The 17,318-nt window shown below is 39.7% G+C and overlaps 1 protein-coding gene across 4 annotated transcripts; it reads right to left on the bottom strand.

Moving 5' to 3' along the window:
- Positions 1–211: 211 nt before the first annotated feature.
- TC2N (tandem C2 domains, nuclear) lies at positions 212–15,888 on the bottom strand. 4 transcript variants are annotated; one of them, XM_086462935.1, is made up of 11 exons: positions 15,822–15,888; positions 14,921–15,154; positions 11,531–11,695; positions 9,134–9,225; positions 8,456–8,531; positions 7,313–7,413; positions 6,325–6,441; positions 5,246–5,458; positions 3,337–3,451; positions 2,662–2,861; positions 212–322 (listed from the first exon to the last, which is right to left on the bottom strand). In XM_086462935.1, exons 1-11 carry the CDS (start codon positions 15,886–15,888, stop codon positions 212–214), a joined length of 1,491 nt encoding a protein of 496 aa, XP_086319061.1. The 4 variants fall into 4 exon arrangements, with proteins under 4 accessions (XP_086319061.1, XP_086319062.1, XP_009959508.2 ...); XM_086462936.1 differs by having other exon boundaries at positions 5,267–5,458; XM_009961206.2 differs by having other exon boundaries at positions 5,267–5,458; positions 14,921–15,151.
- Between the last annotated feature and the right edge of the window lie 1,430 nt (positions 15,889–17,318).

Raw genomic sequence — 17,318 nt, 5'->3', positions numbered from 1 at the left:
ACTTTCCCCAGTTCTGAAGTCTTCCTCTTAATAGTATTTAGCCATTATTTCTCTTGGTGAAACAGTATTTTCCTAGTTACCATGGAGGTTTGATGTGGTGCAGAAGTTCTGAAGAACTTGTGTAGACAATATTTTTCTTTTCATTTATACTATTTTAAACAGCATAGGAATATCTTTGTAGAAAATCAGTCCTGAGTTTCATCTCCAGTCTTCAAGACGGACCAATGCTGTACCATTTAACCACAACTTTTTCAGGGTTGGCAATAGTATCTTTCCACTGCTCTACTGCTTCACTGTTATTGCTATCAGAACTTATCCAGATCTGCAGTAAGAAACAAGAAACATAAAATTGAGTTTACCTGATATAACACAGAGGCCCAGCCTTTATTAGTTCCAAATAAGTATCACGGAAGTGTAGAACGAGATACAGTGTGTAGACTGCAACCAAAGCATAACAGCAACAGACACAGTTCTGTTAGGACTAACATATTTTGGCTTTCAGCTGGGAACACAGGGAGTCTGGGTTTAAATTTAGCTTCTAAAATAGTTTAGAGAACTCACTACATACTAATGTTTCTCTACTTAATAAGATGTTTTAAGTCAAGCATTCCTTGCTCCATTCAGATGCATGTGCTGGGGTCAAGGGCTCATCAGGGCCAGTGATGGCTCCATGCATTCAAACTCCAGTTGGCTGCAAGCCATCTGGCACCCTGAGCTAGCTGTCCAGCATTTTCATGAGCATTTAAAATTGCACACTCCAACAGACAGGGCCAAACCTGCATTCCGCAGAGGTTACTAACATGCCCATACCACACATAGTCACACAGTAAAAGTCCACTTCTTCTCAGTATTCAGTTAACAGTGGCCATTAAATGAGGAAACGAGGTACAAGTATTCTCCCTGATCATTATCACCAGCCTCCATTGCCAAAAGAATTCTGCTTATGTAAGTAGGTATCATTATTTACAGGACTTTATTTCCTCAAGTCTTCCAAGAATGAGTCCTTTTAAGACTTCTCAGAAACCTTCACCATGAAGTACATTTAGCCTACACTGCTGAGGCATGAGCCCTCAAGAAGTGAGAATAATGTCTTCCAGAATACCACAGACAGCTGATGTTTCATCCACAGAGATTCAATATACATCTTGCTCATGATTAAAGACATGCCTGTAAAAGCAGTCTAATCTAAGTATTGTCTGCTTAGAACAGCATCCAATTAAACATCAGTCTGTGAAGAACAAAGTTAATAGATCCAGCTATATTCATCTTTTTCCAGCTACCCAGCCAATTGCTCGAAGTACATTTTCCCCTGAGCTGTATTTTATGTCTTCATGTGTTATGTGGCAATGTCTGCCTGCATGAGCTGAAACAACCTTTTCCAAATAACCTCTGAGGAGCAGAAGTAGCTCATTTCCTCCCCCTAAAAATAAGATCCATGATTAAATGTAACTCATCAGATTGAGATGACCTCACATATTGCTAAGTGACTGCAAAATCATACCCAGTTGTTTTTGCCCAAGGTAGCACAACTAAAAAGAACAATTTTTTTTCTTTTCCTATTCCAAATCCAATTCCACCAACAGGAATCACAAAAAGATGGAACATGTGTGACATGAGGCTCCATAAAATGGAGGAACTTCACATAACGCTTGCTGGCACACCATTTCTATAGCATATCAGCATCTCCTGTAACTGCATGTCTTCAGCAGGCACAAGAAACATCACCAGAATGGGACAGTACCATTTTATGTACCTAAGGATAGCACAGTCCTTCATCTGACAAGGGATATTACAGATGGGGCCTCAAAATAAATTCTACATTATTCATTTATGCATATATTAAAATTCTGCTACTAATGTAGCTGGGTCAGGGAAAGCACAGAGCATTAAGAACAGCTATTGGCTCACTATACCAAGAAGAAAAGGAGAGAAAGAAGGGACAGGATGATGGTAAACAACCAGGGGACGAGGACAGAGAGAATAAAACCTGACCAGACTACCAAGTTTTATGGTGGCTAAATAAGTATGATCACGCTTTCAAAGACATACTACTGAAGTTCCAGCTGTTAAAAAAAAAAAAAGAGAGAGAAAGAAAAAAAAAAGAGCACTCAACTAAAAATAATTTTTTGCTTGGTCACCCATTTTATCACTTGATCATACACATTTAGAATATTGCGCTGATTTTGGCGTTGTTTTACCCAGGAAGGCAGTCTGATACTGTAGCTGTTAAAACTTCCTTTTACACACACCTGTTTGTAAGTGTATTGGTATGATAAGCCAACACACCCCTTTCTGTACAGTACATTGTAGGTTGTGGAGCTCCTGTGAGTGCTCTGTTTGATTTCTTTAGAAAGCCTATAGGCAAGGAGGAGATTGTACGTCTGTCGGTAGGAAGGAATCTTTCACGTAGTAGTATTCCACGCAAAAATGACTTAAGGATTTCTTTGCAAAAGAAAAATCGAATGTCAACTCCCATTTCTGACGTTAGTGCATGTTTAAGAGCCCAGTACTGTTCTTTCTTGGGTTACATCCAGAAAAGTTTATTAGAATTTACTATTTGGTTATATGCCATCTTATTTAAAGTTTTTTAAAACTCATACCAAGAAACCTGTGGCACTGGATTTTAAGTAAAGCATATCATGCTAGTTAGCAGAAACCAACCTGTCCTAGGAGGTGTTTTCTTCTTACTGAGCTTCTGCTATAGAGCTTGATGAGAAAGCCAATCCCTTGTTCAGCTTGGCTAACTGGAAAAAGCATCATTTCTCCCCACTTCACTTGGCCGTTAGTGGACTTCAGGAGACGAGTCTTCTTCTTATAGATCATCCCTTCTGCGCTAAACATTCCAACTTTCACAAAGAAATCTAGCAGAAAAGGGAGCGAAAAAGGCATAGCACAGAAAGGGTTACTCACAAACACAGCTAAAAAGGAACTGACACGATCCCCATGTATGGTTCAAGTTGCAGCAATTTCCCAAAAGTCTGGCCAAAAGAACTGTACAATAGCTGTTCTGACTAGTCACACAAACAGGGTATGTTCAATAATACTGAACTGAGTAACATAGTATCCAAACAGCAAGTGCAAGCTAATGCTCTTGTATGTCAGGATTAATATTGGGATAAAAATCTTCCAAAATACATAAACATGTATCTTCAAACCAAACAAAAAGTAATCAAGTAAGACAGCTCTGGAAACAAGCCTTGGCAATGGGAATCTACTGCACAATATGTTAGTCTGAGGTTTGTAAGGAATGTTATGTATTGCCAACTCATTTGAGCAGCAATTTACCTGTTACAAATGCTTTTCAACAGGAGGCATGAGACAGCTGGTGTAACTTACTTGAAGACAGTGGTGCAGATGAAACTGGAAGGTTTTGTGCTTCAAGAATCTGTAACTGAATCCTCCTGTTTATTGCTTGAAAACAAGTTCCTACTTGAAGTTCTGCACGGCACACCTACAGGCAGAAGAATGTTGCCAAAACATCTGGACTAAGTTTCTTATAAACTCAGGAAACACAGGAATTCTGTCATATGTTGGTCTCCCACATTTCTATCTGGGATTTCCTGGACAGAAACATCAGCATGTGTTGTATACACAACCTGCAGATGCACAGTAAGTGCATCTTGCACTTGTCATAGCTGCAGTACACGTGCTCCACTGCCGGACTGCTTATATGCAGTGCACATACGGTCCTCGTGGGCTGCAGCCAGAGGTACTGGACAAATAAATGAGTCCTCAGTTTTCACCTGGGAAAGATTCCTCAGAGGTAAGAGCAGACACATACAGGGAAAACAGGACATGCAGTTTTAGCTCTACTAAACCTGGGTGTGGAAGTGGGAGACCAGGTATGCTCCACTAACACAAAAACCTTCAGACTTCTCCCACATTTTTGAATTTTGCAATATGGAGATATAAGCAATGCTGAATGTCATGAATGCTTAGGGTGACTGCATGCTGTGGAGTTTCCTGTGTTATGGAATTACTTGTGTTTTACATGCCTATACACATACACACACCCCCCCACACTCTAAATGTACTGAGATCTCCAGTCTGAATTTCTTTTAGAAATTTTTTTTAGAACTTTTGCTAGTGGCAAAGTTGTGTTGAGGCATCATCGTTACTCTCCTGTCAGATGCTAACGTACTCTGAACCCTGTAAGAACAGTAGGAGAAGGGCAGCGGAGACCCAACTTTCCTGACAGCCTCCGTTTAAAAGGACTTTGCTAGTCCTGGTTCCCTTCAAGTTTTAACGCAGTTCAGTGAACGAAAACGCACAAAGCAAGATAGCAACAGGTCAGATAAAAAGAAGTCAGGCTCCAGTTCATCGACGAGACCCAAATTCTCTTTGCAGGTCAGCCACAAAATTTCTGTGTAACCCTGAGAGGAAGCCACTTACTCGATTCTGAGCTTTGGCTCTCTGTTGGCAAGTAGGGCAGTTTGCTGCCTCACAGGGTAGGACAGGGATGAATTCCAGCAGTGTCTGGAGGGCTCTTGGATATAATGGTGAGGAAAGCCAACACACAGAGAGAAACTATGAGATGATTCAGGAATTTACATTGGGATGAGGCAGTTTCTAAAACAGCTTCCTTTCTCACTTATTCTTACTGCTTTTGAAGCAATATGGTTATTCTTGTTTGAACTAAGAAATGTCAAGTGTAACTTATGTTACAAATCAAGAGGATCACTCCTATTACTCAGACATACTTAGATAAAATTTGCCTTTGTATTGCTAATTCAAGTTTAATTTGTTGAAAATACAAATGTCTAGACACAATCTGTAAAAGAAACAAACAAAGTGAGGGTAGGGGGAAAGGAAACCCCACTGTGAAAACCACCTGCTTCTTATTACACTAATGGAAACGAACTGTCTGAATTATTACTTCACAGCATGCAATCCAAACATTAAATATATAGCTATCTCTGCAGTTTCAAGCCACTGAAGATCTTAGCACTTTTCTTCCATAACAAAAGCAGATTCCATTTGCTCTGAGCTCTTGCTGTGAGTCCTAAGGATCTTCTGATGCTTTTGCAGTTTATGACCAGAACAGCTATGTGCAGAATTCAAAAGCCTGCATATTTTTCCACATCAAAATGCCTTTCGCCAAGAAAGTGGGGAAAAAAGGAGCAAGAAAAAGGGAGCAAGAAAAAGGGAGCAAGAGAAAAAACCTGCTGTTTGTTAACACTGAATCAGTACTGAATTATTTTACTTTCATTTCCAGCAACTCTTTCTAGGTGATAAAAGAACACACTTTTGCAGTATTGGCACTTACAGGTGCTTTGGAAGGAGGAGATATATCCAGCCAATGACTTGACTCCTCCAAGCTGAGTTCCCGCAGTGCCAAGGAGCACTCTCCAATTGTTTTTTTCCTGGGAGTCTGTGTCTGGATTTTAAATACCAATCTGACAGCCTGCAGGCTTTGCAGTTTAATAGCAAAAACAAAAGTTTCCATAAATTCAATGTCCTAGAACGAAAAACAGAGGGGTAATATCACCATTGTAAGAGAGTTGCACTGAGCCTGAAACCTAGAAACCAAGGCTTCCTGGTCCTATAGCCGCTGCTCCCAACCACCATTTTATGTTGCCGTGGAAAAGTGTGCTTTTACACCGGTAAGAACCCCCAGACTCACCACCTCATTGTCACAAACTGGCAGGGACAAAGCTCTGGACTGTTTTTCACTACCATACCTTCTGAAGCTTTACAATAGCATACATGCATTGTCATTGGGAATTCTCCTATGGCCTTTTGCTTCAGTCTCTCCTGATCATTTTATTTTCCTTCACCTTAGACTCACATTATGGGAGGTTTATATTGCTTTATCCTCCGCCTCCTTAATATTCGTTTACTGCCACTATCAGTAGTCTTGTCTCATATGACCAATTCTTACTACTTTCTGTAGAGAGGAAGTATGAACTTTGTCTCCTGCCCTAGTGAGAGGCAGTACATCATCTACCTTCCCTGGCGTGAATGTGCACCTACAGGTCTGCCCAGTCTTCCTCCAGTTCCCCACCATTGAGTTGCCAAGGCCAGCACCTCATGGAGGTTCAGTCCCCTATGAGCGTATCTGTCCTGCAGACTTTGGAGAGAAGGAGGGCAATGGTACAATGCAAGAGAGGATATAGAGGGGACGAACAAGGCTTTTAATAGGATTTTGAGAAGTTGGGGGGCGGGGGAAGGAAGTAACCCCAACCTAGGCAACTACCACAGCATATATGGCATAGAAGTGGATGTTTGGTCCATTTTAAAAATCCACTCACATTTAACTTTTTTTTTTTTGGGGGGGGGGCGCTGGGGGGCAGATGTCTTGGTGTTTTCCCTGCCTCTACTTACATTGCACCCTTCCTTGGCAGAAGATTTGAAATGCACTGCTTTGGGCAGTGTGAGAATTCCCTTGACATAGATAAGAGGATTTTCTCCACAGCTAGAAGGCCAGCTCAGGTCTTTGCACTGCAACATTGAAAATACAGTCAGTTTAGACAATGTATGACTCTAGCCTTCAGGCAACTTCAAAACAGTCTTATACACTGTTCTTGAATTATGCATAATTCCTGTTGATACTGAATATAAACAGAGCCAGTGTAATGATTGTGTCACTTCAGATCATTTAATAATTAATTTTTACAACCAGAGGGTAAGAAGTTTTTTGGCAGATTTTAATGGTTTCATTATGTGGCAGTTTGATAACAGGTAAGTCATGAAATCCCTTACATAGTATTTATCACTTGAGGTAGTTAAGAGGTTTATGACTACTCAAAGTCCATTGCCTAAAAATTATTCACAGTTCCTGGAAGTGTATAAAACACCCAGCATAACACATTAGCTAACAAAAAAGCCACAAGAAGCTACATGTCCTCGAAGTGCTATTATGGTTCTTCCCTGAAGGAACTGTTAGATTTGAAGTCAGTTAAATTCTGCCTCCAAAGTTGCTCCAATTTGCTGCCTCCAAATTTCCACAGGAAAATTTCCACAGCAGGACCAGCCTATGAGCAGCTCAGCTTTCTTATACATGCTGAACAGTTCCTCACTCCGAGAGGATATCAGAACATATGTACAGTAACGTAAAGGAGTTATGTACTATTTACTATTGACTGCAGCAGAACAGAGATTGCAACAGGAAAAAAAAGGAGAGGAAGATACTTTGAATGAAGCCCACTATTACATTTGACTGAATACATTTGTTTATATTAATACTTAGAAGTAATTTTGTTTCTCCTAAAAGTATTCCTTAAAGTAAGAGAGCCAAAATTAAGCAGAATTAACAATAAGTATAGTAAAATAGCCATTTGAGTAAATAATAAAGTCATTTATATTTGCTTACATGTAAAACTGTGATCCAAATCTGTTCTACAGAAGAAACGTAACACAACTTCACATTCAGTCTTCCAAAGTCTCGTTCATCACCTGATAACGTAATAGTATCTATGGAAGAAAGCCAATTGGTGTTTTTAGATGTAATGCAGTATCTTAATAGTTCATTCCAAGAATAAGGGAACGCATTAGTAGGTGGACTGCCTGTCTTTGAAAACTTCTCTCAAAATAAGTTTGAAGTATCTTAACACCTACATTTTAAGGACAAAATATCCATGAAGTCCTGTAGCCTGACCTTCTGCACAGCTAGAAGCCTTCACATTTGCCTCAGTTATCTCTGTTGAATTTAGTAACATGTTGTACTGGAAAAACTTTTAGAAAGAAAAGCATGTGCCTGAGATACCCAGAACACATTTACAGTCTATCACTTCCTTTAGATTAATCACTTTCACTGTTAAGTTTATAAATTGGCCTGCTTTTTATTTTTCTCAGATTTCAATTCCAGCCTAGCAAACATTTTACTATTTTGCTTTTCTCCAAGTCAGAAGAGCCATTTAATATCCAGCATTTCTCTGTCATTGCCCCCCTTCTTTTTGAGAAGACTGGGTGAAATTCTGACTTCTGGAAGGGTGGGAACTTCATTCATTTTGGAAGGATTATTTTGCAGTATCTCCACTTCTTCAGCATTCCTTCATAAATAAGGAAACCAGGTTTGCATACAATATTAAACCAGGTTTGCATACAATATTCTTGCCTAATTCTCAGTGTAATATGGGTGTTGGATTCCAAGCACTTCCCATGGAAAAATACTGATACATGAAAAAGGACTAGAGCTGTGACCAAGGTGCTGCATTCTATCCTAACAGAACGTCTGTAATTTCGTAGTTCATTGAGTTAGCAAATCCAGGGATGAGTTTTTCAAAAGTGTGATAACTCCTCAAAGGCTCATTTGCTCAATCTCCTGACAACAGGAAGGTGCAGTCCAAAACTCTTAACTTCAAATTGCAAAGTAATCTCCAAACCGATCTGCTGATCAGATTCATCTCAAAAAAAAAAAAAAAAAATAAAAATTCAACAATCAACAGTAGAGACAGCTTAATGTTTCAAGTGCAAAGGGAAATATTTCATTACAAGGAAACAAACAACGCATTACCCAGACTCCTGTTACTGCCTTGCGAATCCTTCCTGGAAGAGGTACTGCTAGGTACACTGGAGAATGAATTGTATCTCTGGGGGCAAAAAAGAAAAAGTCATTTCATTCAGAGCAACAGATGCAAAAAGCCAGAGATTGTACCATCAGACAAGACATGACAAAAACAAAACAACCCCCAATTTCAAATAGTCTCCCTCCCTACTAATCTCTTGATCCAGCAGCATGGAATTATGACTTTGATGCAAAGAACTTATACAGGGGACATATGGCCAGCACAGATTTTCTTTTGCTCACTGATATATATGCCACTTCATCTCTATGTACAAGATGGAAAAAAAATGCAGTGTTTTTTGCATCAATGGAAACTTCTAGTGTTCCACTTTTCAACTGATGGGAGAAATCACAAGATGCCAAAAGACAACCTCTTGTCTGTCTTGTCCTGCCAAACAGCCTACTCGGGTTTCTCAACGGCCCCGCCAGGCCAGAACAGCAATAGTCAGAGGAGACATCAGGAAAGAGCCTCTTGAAGTTGCTCAAGACGTTGAACTTTTCCCTCTAGTCCTTCCAGTGCATAGTACAATGCCCTTTAGTGTTTACTTTGAAAACACAATGCAAGAGGAACAGATACACCAAGTAAGCTGTGTTTTCAGTATAACCTAAGTTACAAGGGGAACTCACCTTCATGAATCGGTAAGGTGGGCTTCTGAGATCAAACATTGAATGACTTATATCCATTGATCCAGGCAAAGCACTAGGTCTTAGATCACTAACTAAAAAGACAGAGAGATCAATACAAATCATGTAAGCATCATTCCTAGAAAAAATAAAATTAAGATGCTTTTTTAAAATTTAAGTAGACCTATAATAGAATTGAAACCTAGCTAAATAACATCTAAGGAAAAATGTCAGCACCTTTCCCCACTTCCCGTTCCCAAAACACTCTCCTTAAACGACAAAATGGAGAGAATAAGCCATTAAAATATCTTAATCAATTTCAACTTTGGAATAGTTCAAACTTACTTGGTCAGATTAGCAGCACTGGGAGAATGGGGAGCCTGCCTCAAAGTTAGTTCCTCAAGAGAAATGTTTTGTTTAGTAGATGCTTTAGCAAAACAGAAAAGCCTTGTCCTTAAATCTAGTCAGCCAGAACTGGGGCTTAGCCAGGCCTTCTTTTTTAATTTTTTCCACAGTAAATATCCCAGTGGCAAAAACATGCTGCCTGCTAAACTTGGCCTCATGTCCCTGGCTTCACTGATCAGTGTCAAAGCACCACACTCTGCACCTTTACTAGATCTCAGACAAAGAGTGTCTTAATACGACACATACTTGTTATAGCACAAAAGCAAGATCTTTATTTTATAGAAGGATAGTTTCCTCAGCAGTTGGAGGTGGTTAAGTAGATCTTACCAGTTTTGTTTTGACCACAAAGCAATACAGAGCTAAAGCACTTTGTCTATGCATATTGTGCAGCAACAGTAAAAACTGAGAGCTAAACTAATGCCACTGTTTCAGGAATCTTTGCTGACTCCGGTAATGTTCAAGAGGTTTTTAAAGCCTCCTAACTTCAAAAATGACCCATAATGAAATGAATGAAAGCAGATTGGTTTAACTTCTGTTGTTTAACAATAATAACTAGAATTTGGGAAAAATACTAATGAATTTATTTTTCAGTTTGTTGTTGGTTGTTTTTTTTTTTTGTTTGTTTTTTTTTTAAGATGAAGAGGAGGGACTTCACATGAAATTTCACTTGATAACTTCTGAATAAACACATTCTGTAGTTCCAAGCCCACAATGAAAAGTATCATTAGCACTTGCTAATGATAGGCTTAAAGTTTTGCTTAAGTAGTCTATATTTAAGAGAGAATGAAGAGAATCATCTAGCTTTTGAAACAGCTGTCAAAAAACTCTGGAGGAAGAAGGCGTTTTAGAACTGTACTCTAGACACACTTACTGACCTTTTTTGTGTTTAAGCTTACTGAGACAAAACTAGTGAATGGAAAAAGAGATGATGAGCTGAAGGGAAGATGTTCAAGACAGTTTTGCCAAATGGGTTTTGTAAAACCCATTTGGCTCCCACCACAGGTGCTTACAAAGCCTAGCAAAACCACACATGTTAAAGGCTGCTAAAATTCTACATGTGTTTTGTTCTCTCAGAAGAAAATATATGGAATAGTCTTTTCATGTAGTCTCTATGGTGATGCAGAATTATTTTTAAAACAAGACACAGACCGAGACATCTCCCCTAGCTGTACAGTAAGCATGCCATACCATCCTAAATAAAACATCTTTAAAAATGCACGCTGTTGCTGGCTTCCAATTCAACAGAGAGGTGTGTACATTTCTTTGAGTGAGTTTTCTGCATGTGTTTGCCTTAGCAATCACTTACAGCAAGCGACAGTTAGTCATCTGCTTTACTCTAAACAGCATTCATTATAGGATACATATACCAATGAACAGCACAGAAGAAAATTGTTACCTAGGTGGCCAAACACTTTCTAACTTTTACTATCTCACAGCCCTCCCCTGTTCTTAAACACACTTACGCAATGAGAAGCGTGGACATTTCTACACCTTCAAAAGCAAACTTCAAAAAAGCTGGCATATAGCAACAGTTCACATTTTGCATCTGTTCTTATCATCTGCTTCTGACTATATTTGGTGCTTGTTCCTCTCTCCATATATATACTCCTCAGGCATTCCTCCACTCAACGTACTGCCCGACTTCCTTTTTCCATCTCACTCACTCCTGTTACTGGCAGCTGGAACTGCCAGTACTGCATCCTGGTTTGGACTGGAGGCAGCTATGCTAGCTTGCTTTGCCAGTTTGCCTACCTTCACGTGATGCATGCAAGCCTTGTTAAGCCCCCAAAAGACAGAAAGTAACAGTGCAGCTGGAAATCAAGCAAAGCTGGCTCCACAGATTGATTCACCAACCAAGAAGTGTCCGTAGCATACAGACCAGTTTGAGAACTGCTATAATCAAACACGTCTATGTAGACTAATGGCTTTTTTCTCTTACCTATAAACCTTGGGAAAATGAGGAAGACAGAAAAGTATGGGTGCAGTCCTTCTCACCTGATCCATATAATTTCCTATTATCTGATTTTGCTTGGCAGCGCCTAATCAGATCTGGTGAAACCCGATGCTCCAAATAGAATGGGTTGTACACGTCATAGCAGGGCCATTGGTACACACCGTGCAGTTCTGCTTTCCGGTCACCCAATGAGGCTCTGGCAGATTCTGTGGAGCACAAGTGAGCATCAAATGCAAGAGTTCCAGACATAACACATGCTGCCTGGCTTCATAAGGCAGGCAAAGTGCCTTCAGGGCAAAGGACAAAATATTTCGATATTGTCTACTTCAGGAAAAGGAAAAAAAAAGAAGTAAAGAAAACACACATACACATTATGTCAGATTTCCACAGTGTGCTAGCAAACACTGGAATTAAATTGGCCATAAAAAGCTATGCATACCGTGTCTCGGCATTCCACAATAAATGCCTAACTAATTACAATACAGAAGGCTACAAAGACAGACAACAAGACAGAAATTAACAGGAAAAGTAGGACCATGTGTACAGAAAACCTCTGGCTTATTTGGCTATCTGTGCGCTGGACATTCCCACTCGGCTAACGGACACCCAGACCTTCAGGAGGGTCTTGTATGGAAAGATAATGCAACTTGTGACTGCAGTCTCCTTGTCCAATTTCCATAGGAAGTCTGTCAGTGGTAAAATCACTGGTCTGAAATGACTTGAATTGTTGGCTAAGGCACAAGTAGACAGATCTGAGAATGCTTGAATCCCATTACAGCACAGCTGCCCCATTTTTCTTTCCTTTATTTATAATCCTTTCAGAAAAAACATGCACGTCTTGTCAGCAGAACAGTAAAGAACAATGCTGTAGTGCTTTATTTTGTCTGTCTGGAGCAAACCCAAGCCATATATAATAGTACAGCAGAGAATGGGGAAGGGGTGACCTGGCCTCTGCCAAGCTCTGACATTTGCTTCCTTCACTTCACCTCTCTGGACTTTAACCTATCTGTCAAAAAGTTCTTTACTCCATTATAAAATGTCTTCAATTCTGCAAGTGTGTTGCACCATAAAAGGCAAACTATTATTGCTGTAAGGCCTTGTCCTCCAGGTGTTAGTAAAGTAAGTGAAAAAGAGTAACTAAAGCAGTGAGATGGAATGCAAGAGATGATAAAGCAAGACTGCAAGTAGAATGGACTTGAGCATGACGTAAATTAGGGTGAACGCTAGAAGCGAGGCCATAAAGAATTGCGACACAGCAGATGATGGAAAAGCCAGTGTTCCAGACCAGGAGCACACTTCTTCCTGCTAGCTTACTTCTGTGAGAGCATGAGACATGCTCCAGTGAGTACTGAAGAGAAAGGCCGCCAGAACTTAATTGCTTTCAGAAGGGATGCCAAGAGCTAACGCTGAGCATGTCCTGTTTCACTAAAGGAAAATGGTCAGACATGCACAGAAAATGGAGTGGAACTGAGAGCAGAACTTGGACTTCTACAGATATTTAACAATGGTCTAAGAAGCAAATACTCTAAATACATTTTTTTAATATGTTGGTGCTTTGGCTAATGTGAAGAAGGAATGACAGCACACTTTGTTGTATTTAGTAAATCTCCCTAAAAAGTCAACTTTGCATTTTTAAACACAACTTTAATGAGGCTTAAAAAGCTGTACTTTAAAAATAAGTATTTATATTTGGAAAGAGAAATGGAAGTTACCTACTTGACATAAGAGCCACTTTTCAAATATTTGTTCAAGAATTTAAAATATTTGCTCAAGAGAGACAATCAGGAAGAGTCAGGTCATCCTGACATCCTGCCAGAAGATCTACCGGCTTTTATAGCCTAACAGTCACTCTGTTCACCAGATCCTTCAGAAATGATGATGAAGCAGAATTCCCAATAAAAACAAGTCACTGGTTTATAAGTCACTGACTGATAAGATTGTGTAGAACAGCATGAACAAAGAAAACAATTATCTAAAGGTTGTTAGACAAATATTCCTTCTCCCTGGAGGATGCTCATGCCTCGCAGTCTATGATGGACTTCTCTGTACAGTATCTTGAGGATGAGGTCAAACAAAGCAAGGCAGAGCCTGAACCCAGAGCCAGTAAGAGAGGATTATCAGGAGCATGTCCTGAATTTCCGTACCTTGTCCAAGTATGGACTTACAAGAACTAGATACTGAAGTAGCAGGCAAGCAGGGAGGCTGAAGGAGACCAGGCTCAGAGATAAAGGCAGCTTCACATGTTCTACCTCCAGCTACTAGGTTGCCTGTCAACATCTGGTGAGGCAGACATCACAAATAAACCCTGCTAAAAATATTGGGCACAGAATGGCCAGTCTATACCAAAAAGCTCCGCTAGGCTGATCAGCTTGGCTCTGGTGCCAGTGTTACCAGTAGGGGTGGGCGAGGGTGAGGAGGAAGTTTGGTAGTAGCCTGCAGGAGGAGAAGAGAAATAACAGCAAGGACCTAGGGAAAAGAGAGAAAGGTGGGAGTAAAACCACAGAATAACAAAAAAGTTAGGTAATACTGTATTAGTTATTATGCAACATGTGGTTGACTTTTTTCAGCTATTGAGGTTTCCATCCTTAGAAAAGAAATACAATCACATGGGACTAAAAGCATATCACCAGCTTATCATGTCTAGAGAAAACAACCATTCAGAGTATGCCCCTGTGCCAAAATTTTCCCTTGCCTAACTCTAGGTATCTCCTGGCAGGACGAAGAGCCTAGCGGTAGCATATGCCCTGTAACCCGTGTCACTGGGCTAGGCTCCTATTCTTTTAAAATGCCACTGTGCCTAAATTGCATGTACATAATTTTGGCAGTCTGCGCATGGGACTAACTGGCAGAGGTTGAAGCACAAGACTGTTGTGAAGCAAAGAATCATAGTACCATGTGCAACCTTATACCACTGAGATCTGTGACCCCTGGCCTCCCATACAGCAGCAAAGAGAGCAGGAAATAGTAGGGGCAAAACACTCTGCTGTGTAGTAGTAGCACATGCTATCTATTGGTGAAATTTGAATAGGAAAGTATGTTAGTATGTTAAAACGTATCAGTACATGAAACATGAAAGCCAGACCACCCTCCTTCTTTACTTGAGTGATCTGGACACTGGTAATGTGTTAGGTCTTTCCTTGCCTCCATAAATTCTGGATTAAAGCTTCTGTTTCGTTTAAGTGTCTTCCATTACTTTGAGTATGAGCACCGGTGTGCAATCCTCCCTTTCAGTTTTACTCATGCAGCATCACAGAGCTTCATAGTGGGATGCCATCCTTCCCAAAACCTCTCTGGGTGTCCGGAGAGGAAAGAAACAAGACAAGGCTTCTAAAAAAGTTCTGCAAACATATGTTTTCAGTAGGAATACTTGACAACTTTCAAGGAGTAGCAGAAGCTAAACAACTATTTCAGCAACACTGTTTATATTTTACCTTGAATCCCTCCAGTATGTGAGATACTAGGAATGTTCTTCGGCTGCACATAAGCCAATTTGAATGGAGGGACCACAAATGGTACCTCCTGACCATCCAGGGGCAGTTTAGAAAGCAGATAATCCTCTGAACAGCCAACCTGACGCTTCACTGACACAGAACACAACGGAGGCTTCTCTACAATAGTTGGCTTGCTTGCGGCTACTGCTTCAGATTCCTGCACCATGGAAACTGCTAAAAATAAAGAGCAAGAAAAACAGACAGTCCACATGTGCATTAAGTTTTGAACAATACTCTGAACAGATCTCTTTTATTTAATAGGATCTGTGCTTGATACATTACTTAACAGCTGCTGGTATTCAGTTTTACCAGCATTCAGGTCTAGCACCTGGAAACAATATTCATTCTCATGACACCTGTAGTGATCCAAACTCTTTGTTGCCCAAGCCTCTATATTTATAGCTACCTTGCTCTTAAGTGAATTTTTAAAAGAGGTACGCTTGTGTAATAGAAGAGTTCTTCAAACAACTAAGATGCCAAAGAAAATCCTAACAGCAAATCCACAGGGAGTTAAAAAAAAGAAAAAAGTTTTCACTTTTAGAGTCTGAAAGATACAAGACCTTTACACAACCTTAGGTAAAAAAGCTGGCTTTTTTGGACAGAATTCTAGGCTGCAAGGAACAGACTTCAGACAAGTGTAATTTTTCAGTTCCAATTCCAATTCATAACACTAACAAGCATGCATTCAATCTCCAAGTGGAGGTATGGAAAGAATTTTGGATGTTGTAAAAGAATTCAAGTTTATCAGGGGTGACACAGTCATTTTATTAATGGGAAATCTCATCATTAATGAAGCCAGAACAGCAGAACCCATAGTTGATGTCATTATGTCGGAACTCACGATCATTTTTTTCTTTTTCCATGCAGAAACACCATTTACAGCAGTTTTTTATACATTCTGTTGCCATTGTTTTCAGTGTTGCAATTTAGAGGAGACCACAGTCAAAGATCCAGTGTAGCTATCAAACCTGAAAAACAATAAAACAAACCATAGTAGATGGGAATAATTGAAATAAAAATGCAATATTATCAGTTATTTAATACGTGATTGCTTATTGGACACAGTCCCAGGGGCAATGAGAAAGTTACTTCAGTTGTAAAAGGATCAGAGCCACCAGATTTCTCTCACTGAGACAAATTAATTTTTATATAAAAGCACAAGGAAAGAGGTAATAGTTGTAATGTATGGCATCCAAGTACTTTCAGTGACCCATTCAGACAGGGCCCTGTCTTTCAGGAACACTAAAATTCTCCTCGTATTTGTGTGTGCCACTGGGCTTTGGAGTTTACTCAACTTTACAGCTGTTTTGATGTGGTCTTGTCAAGTCATTTGCAAAACTTGTTTTTTATTCCGTTTCCCTTGTTCATGTTTCTCCTATCCTCTTTCACTCATGTACTATTTTCACATACATCCATATGCATTTACATTTTTCACTCAACGTACTCCACACTTTACATTTGAAAATACTCTTTATGGCTGATGCCAAAATTGCCTTCTTTGACGAACTACTGCTTTCTTATAATTGTATACAGATGAAACTGAAGACCTGTTTTATTATATAATTGTCTGCTATGCATACAGAAATAGAGAGCTCTGACTTCCAGCAAAATAAGAGGCATGTAATCTACTAAAGAATGAGAACAAGTCTATAACAGCTGGTTAACATTAAAAGAACTTTATGACAATACTAACTGGCCTCATTTAAATGTCTTCATTCATATCCTTATGTTCTCTTTTCAGAGGTACACAGACAGCTGCATTGCCTCCTGTCCAAAACTTTAGCTGTCTAAGTCTAGCCCTTTTACATCTATCTACAGTACACAAGGTTCTTTGTAAAACATACCCAAGACATGATTCCAACTCCACGGAGGTTAAAATACACCAAACAGAACATGAACATAAGCTGAAGGGATGGGGAAGGCAACAAGTAAGAGAAAGGGGGAAAGCGCAGAGAGAAGATGATAATTATACAAAAATAGACACATTTGCTCAGTTATCTCAATCACAAGAAACTGCTGAAAGCTTCTGTGCTCCAGCACAGAAGCCATTCCCACCTGCAGTTTGAACAGTGACATAATTTTCTTCGTAAGTGTATTCAAAGACAGCTAGGGAACCACACAAATACTGCAGAAATAACACTAACATCCCCCAAACTTTTCTTTCATTAAAAGCCTGTCAAAACTCCAATGGATGCCAAGTGGAGACATTAAGCTACGGACACTTCATCTAACGTAGAAAACACGTGCTTTCTTGTTCTAAGATTATTTATTCCATGGGTAGAGTGCAACTGAAAGTTATCAATAGATGTATCAGTTTGCTGCTACTGACCAAGCACAG

The sequence above is a fragment of the Leptosomus discolor genome, chromosome 3 (assembly GCF_034619465.1).
Source record: "Leptosomus discolor isolate bLepDis1 chromosome 3, bLepDis1.hap2, whole genome shotgun sequence".
Lineage (NCBI taxonomy): Eukaryota > Metazoa > Chordata > Aves > Leptosomiformes > Leptosomidae > Leptosomus > Leptosomus discolor.
This window is presented reverse-complemented; position numbering and strand designations above follow the sequence as displayed.

Bases quoted from the DNA above. Each gene is read 5' to 3' on its own strand.
- TC2N (XM_086462935.1), bottom strand. From the start codon at position 15,888: ATGGCAACAGAATGTATAAAAAACTGCTGTAAATGGTGTTTCTGCATG. The intron at 6,442-7,312 runs GTAAGCAAATAT...TCAATGTTGCAG, and splicing joins TTTGGATCACAGTTTTACAT to TGCAAAGACCTGAGCTGGCC. The intron at 5,459-6,324 runs GTAAGTAGAGGC...TTTTCGTTCTAG, and splicing joins CTGCCAAGGAAGGGTGCAAT to GACATTGAATTTATGGAAAC.